At 31.0% G+C, this 13403-nt stretch overlaps 1 protein-coding gene across 3 annotated transcripts in view; it reads right to left on the bottom strand.

Annotated features, from left to right (window-relative positions):
- LOC143244971 (transforming growth factor beta receptor type 3-like) overlaps positions 1-13009 on the bottom strand; it is a 131720-nt gene extending 118711 nt beyond the window's left edge. The window contains exons 1-3 of one of the 3 annotated variants that reach the window (XM_076490603.1): positions 12652-13008; positions 10547-10613; positions 6673-6865 (exon numbers count right to left, since the gene is read on the bottom strand). In XM_076490603.1, the coding sequence (XP_076346718.1) occupies positions 6673-6748 (76 nt within the window). In that variant the 5' untranslated portion in view covers positions 6749-6865; positions 10547-10613; positions 12652-13008. Of the gene's footprint in view, positions 1-6672; positions 6866-10546; positions 10614-12651 lie in introns of all 3 variants that reach the window. The other 2 variants (XM_076490604.1, XM_076490602.1) reach the window with 2 other exon arrangements.
- Positions 13010-13403: the final 394 nt, after the last annotated feature.

Raw genomic sequence — 13403 nt, 5'->3', positions numbered from 1 at the left:
AATGACACACTAAAGCTCAAACTGTCACACAACGCCCAAGAGACAGAATAATTTTATTGTCATGACGTTACACATGCAACTTGCGTGATAGTGTTATTAATTTGGTTCAAACACCATGGTTGCTACTTTCTCAAGTAACAAAAGTTAGTTCATAGTAAACTCAACTTGCCAAAGTAGCAAACTCCGGAAAATAAAATTTCATCAACTTCAAATGACTGAAGTCACGACTTAGTCGGTATTTGGAATGTTCTAAAATAAACATCACCAAGTATTGTATTTGTTGAATTTCATGCAAAGCTGCTCGAGGACTATCTCCACCATGTTGTCCCTAATTTTTACGTGTAGGTTAAAAGGAAAGACGCTACTGCATGTTCTTGGACTACTCTTTAAAGCAAATAACGGGATTATGCGTAACATAGAAACGCCTCCACTTGTTCGGAAATAGAATTCGAATTTGTAACCCTCAGGTTACGAATATATTATGCTATAAAATATACACGCGCGGGTTTGTGAGTGTACGTGAGGAATACACAAAGTTGGAGATGGCCATTGCGATTACGGCCGAAAATATTTCTGACTACAAAGATACCCTATATTGATGAATCAATGTGTTTCGTTCATTATAAGTTTTATGACTTTGTATGATTCTAGTTATAACTGTACATTAGATTAGTAATATTAGCTACTCAGTTCGTTTCTGATTTTAATATATGTGGGTTTTATCAGAACTTCATAACGCCATTGAAAATATCACCATTACAAGCTGCACCTTTGAACACCTGGAAACTTACATAACTGGTATGTGTATCAGACCTGCATAACTTCATATTATATATATGTGTGCGTGCGTGCGTGTGTGTGTGTGTGTCTTCGTCCAAACCTACATAGTCGGCTATCCGCACTCTAGCCATCACGAGAAATCAAATCCTGGATTTTAACGTTGTAAGTTCGTAAATTTACCACTATCCCGCCAAATGAGTTACAATAATTATTTTAAAAAAATACTATCAACAGTTCCAAAACGAAAAAACTAAAAATGATAAAACATTTCAGTTGTTTTACTGTCGTTGTTTCTTTTAGGTGATAAATTTGTATTTTACATTTTCGACATCAAAACAAAGTTAATTTAAACCCAGACTTATGTATACTTCTGCAACAGTTATCAATTTTTCTGACTTTAATATAAAAAAAAATTAAATGTTTTCTTATAATAAAAATGATAAAACAAACTCGTCAAATGATCTGCGCACGGAAATAATTATCGCTTTTATATACTTGAATTTAGATTACTTTCAAACTAGCATTTCAAATTATAAATTACTATACATAGTAGTAAGGGTACTGTAAAATATTGGTGGCACTTATTGCACGTGACGATACGAGAAAGAAATAAAATCAAATTCTACTGATGCGACACGTCCAGTACATCATATAGATCTTTGAAAACGAAGACTACGCCCGGTGAAATTAGTGAGCGAAAGGAAGGCATTTACGCATCCACAACTCTGTGAATACATTCCCCAGCTTAACTAATATGCGTTTCATTTGGTTGTTCATTTTTCATTAATACAGATTAATGATCAGAAATTACTGTCCGATCAATGAACATCAGTACATTAAATTTGTTTTATTTGAAAGAAATTTCGTGTTCTGAATAAAACGTAATAACAAAGCACTATACTCTCCATGGAGGGCATTTAGATTACACGGATTATTTTTCCCCCTGAAAGTTTTCTTGGTTCTATTCAATTCGAGGTGTGCAAAAAGGGGAAGGACTTAGATATTGTAGAATGTTCGAAAACCAATAACTTTAATTAAATGGCACTATATATATTGCCTAATGCAAAGAGCAAGTAATGTTTGTTTTTCAGGTGTTCATGTTCCCGTTAAATTCTTGGTGTTCTACTCTTTGAAAAAAATAAAAATAAAACTGAATGTTGTAGCTCTTAGTACGTACGGTAACAAAGTTTTACGTCACATCCGCTGAATTAACTGGATACACACGTCAAAATGTTTTGTTTTAAATACATTTTATTTATATGATTAATGTTGCTGTACCCCACTACACTGAGAATGTTACTTCAACTAAAATCAATTTGACACGCCCTCCAATTCACGAAAAGAAACAAATACAATCTAGAGTTTTAAAAGACTGGAGGTGACAGATGGAAATGTTTTTTATTAAACAAACTTACAAAACAAGTATCCTCATAATATATTACCGTCTGGTTAACCATGGCAACATTGGTATTTATATAACGTTCGTTTTAAGTAATAAATTTAGTGACTAATCTCAAATAATTATTATTACGGCAACACTTTGCCAACAAAAACACTCATAAACGTCATTGTTTTAAAATTGAAACATATTTTGGAAAGAAGGTGAATTCTTAAAAGGCCATGTAATGAAATTCAAAAACAGTTTTTAACTAAGAAATTAATGTGGGTTTTTTAAAAATTATGCGGCAGTTAGCAATGCGTCGGTTAAAAGTATTGCTATAAAACAGGACACGAACTGATCAAAGTCCGACATCGGCTGTTGGTTTATGTTTAAATGCAAAAAAAAAAAAAAAAAGTCGATGTTTTCTTGTCGGCTTTTCGGTAGTAGAAACCTATTTATCATTCTCTTCTTCAAAAGTTTAGGAAGTTATTTCAAATAATTTTAATTTAGGGTTAAACGTTTTAAATCGATATTACTACCAAGATTTTTGGATTTGTATCTTTCCACTATCTTCGGCCACAGATACGAACCGTTCTTCCAGTACAAAGATGCTTGCGTTACGTGCAGAACCAAACGCCGCTTCTGTGAGTCGTTCAACCGGTCATACATTCGGGGTTTTCCGATCGAGATCAGGCACAGAGTAGTCCTATGCTGTTCGCTCTTTGGAAACTCGGTGTTCACACGAATGAAAAATGTCTCTGCTTCATTCACCTGTCATTTGAAATAGTTTCTTCCTTCTTTATCCTCGCTTGAAATTTAAAATTACGACTCAACAGACATACCAGAATTTCGACCAAACAAACTTCATCCAACGAATACGCGTAGAGATGACAAGCTGTTCAGCTGACCACGAGCTTTTACTCCAGCCTTATGTGACTTCTTCATTAGAAGCCATCCTCCAGTTTATCCTGCAGGATTTCGTATATCCTTTCTATGCCAGTTTGATTTGTATTGATCGATACATCTTACGCTGCATATAGCCTATTTTTCCGATATACGGGATTCGTAACAAACTACATGAAATATTTATTCAGAAAACCTGAACATTAAACTATCAAAAGACACACTTGTGGACTACTTTCACATCAGTGCTGAAACACCAGGAAAAACACACCTCTTTACCAGGATAACCCAGCAGTTCCCATCTCAGTGCTAAACTACCAAGAACAAAAAACACATTCTCGCCAAAAAAACAGACGTAGAGGTATATCTATGGACTTACAACCCTAGAAACCAGGTTTCGATACCCGTGGTGGGCAGAGCACAGATAGCCCATTGTGTAACTTTGTACTTAATTCACAACACCACCAAGATAACACTTATTTCTTTTTTTTTCTTCTTCTTCACCTACGTTATTTTTTCCTATACTACTCCAAGCTTTATGAGGAAGATCATTTTTATAACCAAAGCAAAATGTATTCAACAAACGGACCAAGCCTCATCTCCAGGAATCCACGCTCCACTTGATCCAGAAAGCAACTTAGACCCATTTTATTGAAGCTGTAAGTAAAGCTACACCAATAAAAAATATGAAGAAAGATCCAGTAAATATAACGACAAAGAAATAATCTCAGAAGCAGAAAGAATGAGGATGGAAAACAGTTCTGACAAAAATACATCCTAGCCTTGAGCTCTCAATAACTAAACTCACTAAGGACTCTGGAAAATCTTAGTCCTCTACCACAAACATTTACTGAAGAAACCGAGTTGTTTTCTCTCATCATTTTGGAACACCGTAAGATAGAACAATATAATTTATGTGGTCCATAAAGTGAGTAACATCGGTCATGGTAAGAGAAAGAGGTCCAATGTAGCCTGTCCCTCACAGGATAATAAACTTTGACCTAAATAACAGTTTAAGAAAAATATATCCTCCTCTTATTCATCCATTTAAACTCGGCTTTTGTTTTTTGTTGGTTTTTTTTTTTTTTTTGGAGGGGTGGGGTCATCTGACTACCATATTTCATCGAAATATAATTGGCTGAAATAACTCCCCACAAGCTACGAATGCAGATAGACGGCCAGCTAGATTTGTAAATGGACAAATCCGAATTAAATCGAAGTATTTCTCCCCCCTCCCCAATTAAGATTAACACTACAAAAATGCACAAGAGGGAAATGAAATCAAAGCACAACGACTGCTTATTAGAAATCTAAATGAAACAATTTGGAAATTATCTATGCAAGTCAAGCTGTTTGAAACTTCGAGCTGATTATGTTGTTATTAAATAATAGTTGCGATAAAACCAGTCTGTAACGGAGAGTGTAGTTGATAATGTATACAAATAAATTACATAAAAAAATCAAACTGTTTTAACAATCAGTTGAAGGCTTTTATAGTAAGCTCATGAAGTAGTCAAACAATAGATTAACACATCTTGCGATTACAGAGAACAGCCGTTTACTCTGCTTATCAGTTAGTTGGCTGTATATTAACGAATGTAATACTTGTTAGATGAATAACACTATGTACCACAAATTTTGTTCCTGAATAGTATGTGTTATTTCTTAATTGCTTATGTTGTATAAGTACAGAAAATGGCCATTATTCCCTTCAAACTTTGCTTTTGTGACCTGGATAATGAAGTTTAGAAATTAACCTATTTTCTGTGTAAAAACGGGCAAATTTGCACATTTTGATTTACATAAGGTCTGAATAAAATAACATACGAATTAAGATTTACATGTATTTATACTAAAGTTATACAAAAATGAACAAAAACGTTTAGAAGTAAGTAGTTTTTAAGAGATTTGCGACTGTAATGTAAATCACGTATAAATCCACAAATAGTCTCCCATCATGTTTTCGTTATACGCTTCCAGGTCACAAAAGTAAAAATTGAAGAGAAAAATAGGTCTTTTCCATTTACTTAAGGCATTAGCAATTGGGAAATAACACTTTCTGTCCAGGAACAATAAAAAGCAAAAATTTTGTCACATTGTGTAATCAAAGGACACTAGTTATATGTTCCAATTATACCACTGAAAGACACAAGTCATCTTCCACTAACTCTCATTACTTTACTGTTGTAACCTATCAACTATCATTATGTTGTACAACTGTTATAACTCACCAACTTAAATACAATCATTAAAACCCATCAACTTGTGTTGTTCCATAAATATTATGACCCATCAGTTTTCACTATATAAAAGCTTTATCACTAAATTAACTTTCAATTCACAACAGTTATGACTCACAGACTTTCACTACATTACACAATTTGTCCAGGACACCAACTTTCACTACATTACACAATTTGTCCAGAACACCAACTTTCACTACATTACACAATTTGTCCAGAACACCAACTTTCACTACATTACACAATTTGTCCAGAACACCAACTTTCACTACATTACACAATTTGTCCAGGACACCAACTTTCAGAACATTACACAATTTGTCCAGGACACCAACTTTCAGAACATTACACAATTTGTCCAGGACACCAACTTTCAGAACATTACACAATTTGTCCAGAACACCAACTTTCAGAACATTACACAATTTGTCCAGAACACCAACTTTCAGAACATTACTTAACTGCTATAACCAACTTCCATTATGTCACACAACTAGTTTAAACCAGTTAATTTTTAGTAAATAACTGTTTTAATACACTAATTTTTAGTACCTTACACAACTTTTATAGCTCACTAACTCCCATTAGATCATACAGCTTCTACAATCCAACCAACTTTCATTAAGTAACTGTCATGTTGGAAGAACACGATAGAATAATCTAACATTCATCCACCCTCCCACACACAAAGTACTATGCATCCACAACAGGAATCCCAAAAATAGTGATTAAAACTGTGTAACAAGTCTGTATAGAAATATCTGCTACATCCGTCATTCTGGTTCATGTTGTTAGATCTTCTGGTGATTCAGTTGCTTGTGTACATTAATACTACTAAAATATTAAGTACATATAAAACTTTACATTATTCATCTGCAATTTTAAACTTGTAATAACATTTTATTTTTATTTTTTTAATTTGGGGAAAAGTACTAACATTTTCTAGATTCCTGAACACCCAGGAGTAAAATAAAACATTATTATAATTATAATTCTACAGTATGACTAGCCTGTTCTCACGTGAAATATTTAATTTATATACCATACAAAGAAGAAATGTTGATTCAATAACTGAATTTTGTATGATTAAATAACACTATTATTGTACAATAAATACTAGAAAACATTATTACATTAAAATGGGTCTGATTCACGAAATGTACTTCAGGCTGACATAACGTGAAATCTTGTACAAATTATACCATTCATAAAAGTTTCTATTATTCTCTTACATAAATATATATAGTTTCAAAAAAATTGGAATGTTCCATTAAGAAATTACCTTACACTTCTGGTGCATGAATATACATACAAAAAAACTTCCTAAGAACTTTGAAGCATTTATAAAAAAAACAAAAAACTTACCAAAACTAGATATTGTAGGAAAAGAAAATATGGCAGTAATCAGCAAAATCATTGCACTTATGAGATGGAACTCCATTATGAATAAAGCCTCACTTTCCAGATAACTGTCTGCTTTTCACAGCCTTTTATCCACTTTTTTTAGTTTCATGAACTGTTGAAAAACTTTCACACACTCTTCAGATTTCTCCAAGTTCTGCAAATAGGAATATATATTTTAATTATTCACTTAAGATTTCAAAGAGACAAAAAAATGTGGTTACTTATAAACCAGCACAAAAAACAAATCACAAACATAAAAGGTTCTGTAGTTATTAATATTATCAATTTATAAAAAAACACAGAGAAATTATTGTGCATTTGTCTTACAAGAAACATTTCTTAATGGAATATCAGCATAACACAGAATATAAACTTTTATAATGCCTGTATGACTAAAGGTCTAGTGTGTATTCAAACCTTGGATTCTCTGATCTATTAAACATTAAGCAACATTCGACTCATCAGGTAGGTAAGGCATATGCTTCCTGTACTTTCTGATTTCATTATTTATTGTGTGTGTGTGTGTGTGTGTGTGTGTGTGTGTGGCACTAATGTAAAATTATTTCTTTGTAATTGAAAAACTTTTAACCCCTCACATTCTCTAAAGCTTATGTTACATCAAAGAAAACAAAAGCAATTACTTAGTTTCAGACTGTTATTTCAAAAACACCATGTCAGTTTACTAAGTCCCACAACATGACAAATATCTGTTATCTTGTTTTCGTTACATGACAAGTTATGTTTACAAAGAACATAAAACATCATCTTCGAGAAAAAGGTTTTGTTTACCAGACAAGAAAACAATTTTAGCCTCTTGATACTTTGGTATTACAATCTACTTAATGTGGTAAGGGGAATTTTCTGTGTGTATGTTTAATTTTTTTTTTTTTTAATTTGAACAAGTATGTAATAGGAACAAAGAACTTTAGCATGGTTCACAAAACAGTTAAAACTTGTGGACACCCATGAATAACTTAATTTCTTTGGTTTACTCCATATTACTTTATTACTATTATTTCCTGTGTTATGAACAAAAAAAGTATTTTGGCCTTATTGCAAAGACACACATTTTATTTCTATTTGCCTATAAATTAAACGTCATTACAACAGGAAACATAAACAAGTTTGTTTTTTCCACCTGAAGCCCTGACATAACTAGTTATGCATTTCAAAAATACATTCCACAAATGTACCAAAAATACTCCTATTGGTTGGTGTGAAGCAGTACAGTAAGTGAACAATGAAAAACCATCATTTCTGTTTGTTTGTTTGTTTTGTTAATATTGGTATTTGAAACTATTAGGCCTAGTTTTCAAATAGGAAATTTAACTTCTGTATGTATCATAAACAGATTTTTATGGTAATATTAGATATTATACCTTCTCCATTGTCATGAACTGAAGTTACTATCCAAATTAAACCATGACTACCTGATTGCCTGAAACATTATTGTTATAAAGCTACAAACCTATTATATAAAGAAAGAAACCAATTTGTAAAAATATTTACAACATTAATTACATCTTTAGTTCAAAAACCTTGAAGATTTCATGTATTATATTTAGTATTTATTGTTAAGAGGTCTTTTGTAGACTAACCAATAAAATTAGTATCCTACTATAAATGAAATGAGCAATTCTGTGAATACAGATCATGTGTTTCTTTAATCTGTCCACCATTTATATTCAATTATGGACTTGTAACTTTTACACTTTTACCAAAAATGATTTACTTGTAAGGTGGTAGTGGGCCTTACCTTTAACCTCATGATAACAAATGTGCTTACAGCCCCAGAGGGCCAACATGAATCACTGTGGTGAATTTTCTGACTTGGAACAGAATAATTCAGCAAAGAACCCGTACCCCTTTCATTTGAATATGAAAAGATGTGCTTGATAAATGGTGTTCATAACTGTCATGATGAAAAGGCTAAACTGTGAAGTGTCATGCGAGTTGAATAAGTGATGTAATATACTGTTCATGCTAGATGATCATCTTTTGAAGATTTTATTTCACACTTAACTCAAATGGATAACATAACCAGTTAATCAATCAATATGTTCTCATAGCAACTGTTCATTTTATAAGGAACCTTTGTTTTCTTTTGTAATCATTAAAGTTGTTTAATGAACACAAGGTTAAATGCATGAAGTTACTTGCTACTAGTTTCAAATTCTATTAATTTAATTTCTGAAACAAAAAGAAAATATGGACAGAAAAAATTATTAACATACTGAGTAAATGAACATAAGTGAGAATGTAATTGCTACCTAATCATCAATTTCAACTGTCTTAGCAAAAACAGAAAATTATTATTCAATCAGCATTAATTATATTTAGTAATTTTTATGTATTACAGAAGATTTTGTCAAATAAAAGAGTTATGAAACATAAATTAGTTCAATTGTCGATTAAACACACACACACACAATATATACTTCATTGTTAAAATTAAGCTATTCCTTTGTAAACTTATTTTAAAATTAATGATTGTTTCTGATTAGGCTAGATTAATATCATGCTTCAAACTAAACTAGCATAGTGTGTGTGTGTGTGTGTGTGTGTGTGTGTGTGTGTGTGTGTGAAGCTTTGATAGAAATCCATCTAGTGCACTAAACTTCTAACTTATTACCGTCTTCTAGTCAATTGTGAGTTATATCAGCTTTCTTTTCAAATTTCACTTTTAAACTGAAATTACATTAAATATTGGGACTTGTTTTAATCCCTTCTTTCTTTGTTGAAAAGCTTCAGAATTTAAGAGTTTATTATTTAAGTTGGAAATTGGAAGTAACAATTCAATTGTACATTTGCTACAATAGTAAGAATACAAAACACAAACTATCACTAATTTTGTCATAATTAGATAAATTACTCATAACTTAAAATACAATGAGTACAAACAAAATGCATTAGTCTGTAAAAAACTTTGCGATAGTAGATTTCTAACATTGTCTTTAAAGAACATTAACTGATTTTCATTATTCTATTACATTATCATACATCAAATTGAAAGTAATGAGCAATGCTACTGATGGTTTAAAAAAAAAAGAAAAAAGATGATCAAACAAACAGAGAGGATCATCCCACAATGATCAGTATTACACTGTTTGGTCATCTTTTTTACACCACAACAACCTTTCAAACATCAATTTACTGAGCACTTTCATTAAAACTATAAGAACTAGATATTCCAAGTAACTTTTGCACTATATCATTTAACTTTTTTTTTTTTGAAACTTCAGTGTTAATCAATTACAACATTCAAACCACTTTTCTGAAGGACTTTTCATCACATATTCCAAAAGTTTCTTTCCCAAATCATCCTCTGATCTCTTATGCTGAAGACATGAATAACACTAGCAACCATCTAACCCACCAGAAAATACCTAAAATCCCAGCAACTTTGAAAAGAAGTTTTAAAATTCTACATCAGTTTCTTACAAAGGATTTCAATTATTTTAGAATAAATCTTATCATGAAAACATGTTTCAGTTACCTGAAAACAAGTTTTTTTAAAGAAAATCAGCAGTATTTGAACTTGAAGAATTCTCTTCTCCATAAAATATACTAGAAAGACTAAAATACTCCTCTCTTATAACAGAAAAAACACATTTTTGTATTATTAATAATATTTATTGATTATTGAGTTATTTTAATCCATTATTATAATTCCAATAAAACACCTTAGAGGGACAATCACCCTTTAACTACAAACTCTTTTTATAATCCACACATGCTTAAATACTTCCAAAATGTAGTACTGTAATAAATTACAAAAATTCATTTAAAAACAAAAGAACAACTACATTGATGAATATATGGAGAGAAATCATACTTTCTTTTAGGTGTAAAATACACAAATCACTGTTATCTGAAGGGATGAGAATTGGAGAAACATTCAACTGTAAAAAAAAAGCAAGAGAAAAATTTTACAATCTTTGCTGAATATAAATCATAAATTAGGATGAATAATTTAAGCTCATTTTCACTCATAGCCTTAACAAATGCTTTGTTCTCCCCATTTAATTTATTCTTATAAACTTTAGCATCCTTAATTTCAATCAGCACTATCAAAATCACTGAATGATCTATTCCTTCCTTTCTTGTAGATGAAAAACAAAATTTTAGCTTAGATTTTAATAATTTACCAATGTTTAATAATAAAGACTTGCTCTTCCATATCACAATAAAACTATCATTTTCTTCTATACCTTAAATCACAGAATTCAATTACTTAAATGATACATTTATTTTCTAGTTTAATCCTTTAACCTTTTTTTTTTTTAAATATAAGTGACAGTTTAACCCAGTATATTTATAATAACCTACTGTTCACACTTTTAACCTTTGTTACCAAGAAAATGAGCTGAACAAACTTTAACTTATGCAAATCAATAGAAGCAAAAGCTCTAAATAACCTATTAGGAGAAAACTTTTCTAATAACCTTAAGAGAAAGCTTCTACAAATTATAATTATAAAAATAAGATGTTATAACTTCAAGAAATAAAAACAATTCTACAATTAAAACTGTATATATAAAACTTAAAAATAAATTTACAGTTAAGAGCCTAAATACATTAATATTTAATGATTCAAATCAGATCTCTAAGTTGACCAAAGTATCAAACAAAAATTAAAATATCAGCTGTACAAATACTTAGTATACAACGAGTTACTGAAACAACAAGAACATTAAACTAATTCTACAATACACAGTTATACGGATTGCATTTACTATATAATTACACACCACAAAACGATGAACTCGTAGTTAATTATGCACCATATTTAAAATTTTGAACAAATGTTTATTCACAACACCAAAATGTGAATCTGTGTATAAAGATAAATAGTCTGACATAAACCTCAAAATGAAGTACAATAGCACTTTATTTTAAATGTGCTTTTAACTGTTAATCAGACTTCAAAGTCCATTCATCAAACGTTATAATAAAACTTAGCCGTACAAGTCCACACACACTTTTTAAAAAGTTTTAATTAGATTTATTCTGTGTGTATTAACAATATGACAAAACTAATGAATAAGGAGGCAAACAATGAGCGTGGGTCGACTCCTAATCACTATACATACTAATTCATTTTGGTGGGTGTAATACTGTCTATTTTTAAGCATATAATATGGCCATGTGGCTAAAAGATCTAACCTATAAGTACGTGTTTAGTTACATTCTATTAAAAAATAGAATTGTATACTGAAATCAGTTTCTAGAGTTAGTCTACAAGGCTACAACATTAAATATTTATTATCTTTATCAAAAAATAGTGTTTTGAATAAAGTTCTTTTGTTGTTTTGTTTTCTTATAAATAATTACAAAGATGAATACTATTTAATTACTTCCAACTTCCTTGCATTATTTACACTACGTAGTTTCTTTGTAGGGCGTTCATTTAAGCAATAACGAATAGCCTATGAATAACCAAGTTAAATACTTTTCATAAAATGTAACTTATCTTATTGCAAGAACAACAAACTTAATGTAACAATTCTAATTAATTAAGCTTGTCCAAACAAAACTTCCAAATTAAATGAAATTATTTGGTGCACAGAAACACATGCATAAGAGAAAAAAGAAAAATACATTTGTAGATGTCCGTTTTCCTCATCTAAAAAAATTAAAACTTCTATATTTCTGACTTAAATAATTCACACTATAAATTATGAAAGTTTACATCACTGTTGACTTTAAAAGACGAAAAGCTACAAACAAAGACGGGTACCGAAGGTCCCAAAATGTCAAAACAGCAACAGCAATGGTTTCGCATTCCTCGTCAGTACCAGAAATATTTAAAAGTGAAAAAAGAAAAATCAAGTTAACAGTAAAGTTTAGTGTATGTGATTATTAAACGAGTTATATTTGAAAAAGCCTGACATGCTAGCACTATATTACTGACACGTTTTAAATTATTAACATTGTTACCTTATTCGGTTTTCCACGAATTATGTTATCACGTCAAGTTAGTTTCTGGAATCACGGAACAACAAAGTGGACTACCAATCCAACGACTAAACCTTGCGTACACTGACTTCAGCTCGCTTACGAATCATCCAACTGGGAGGTGTTAACAAAGGTCACTCCCTTATTATCTTCTATCTTTCAACGTTAGTGTCACCACAAACGAATAAATGTAAGGATCAATTACATCGATTTAGCTGATAAATATTTCATAGTTGCAGTTATGCAAAAACTTTCTACACCAATAACATTTCATTGAAAGTTAACCAAAGTTTCCTCCAGTTTAGCCTTCACTACTGAACTCACGTTTGTTATCGTTGTTTTTTTATGGTAAACAACATTCCCTTCGATCAATTACGGTCAAACCGCTGTACGACGAGATTGCCATCTAGCGATATCATTCAAAACTAAATTAAAAGTGTGACAGAGATATTTGATCTGAGATATCAATTAGATATTTCAAAAGGAAATACATGTATGTGTGCATGTTTACACCTGACTGAAATTAATTTTAACATACTTATCTGTTCCATTTAGAATGAAATCTCCAGTAAATATTAGTTACCAATCTGCTATTTTTAATTATTTCAGTCAAACATGCCAAAGAGGATTTTTACTGATATACATATATTCTTTTGTCATATGAACATTGAACTCAGCTCATTCCAGAAACAAAAGTTGTGAAATACTCCAAGAAAATTCAACGCATTGCTCGA

This window comes from Tachypleus tridentatus, chromosome 2, assembly GCF_004210375.1.
Source record: "Tachypleus tridentatus isolate NWPU-2018 chromosome 2, ASM421037v1, whole genome shotgun sequence".
NCBI classification, from domain to species: domain Eukaryota; kingdom Metazoa; phylum Arthropoda; class Merostomata; order Xiphosura; family Limulidae; genus Tachypleus; species Tachypleus tridentatus.
Note: the sequence above shows the minus strand (reverse complement) of the source record. Positions and strands in the feature narration are given on the sequence as shown.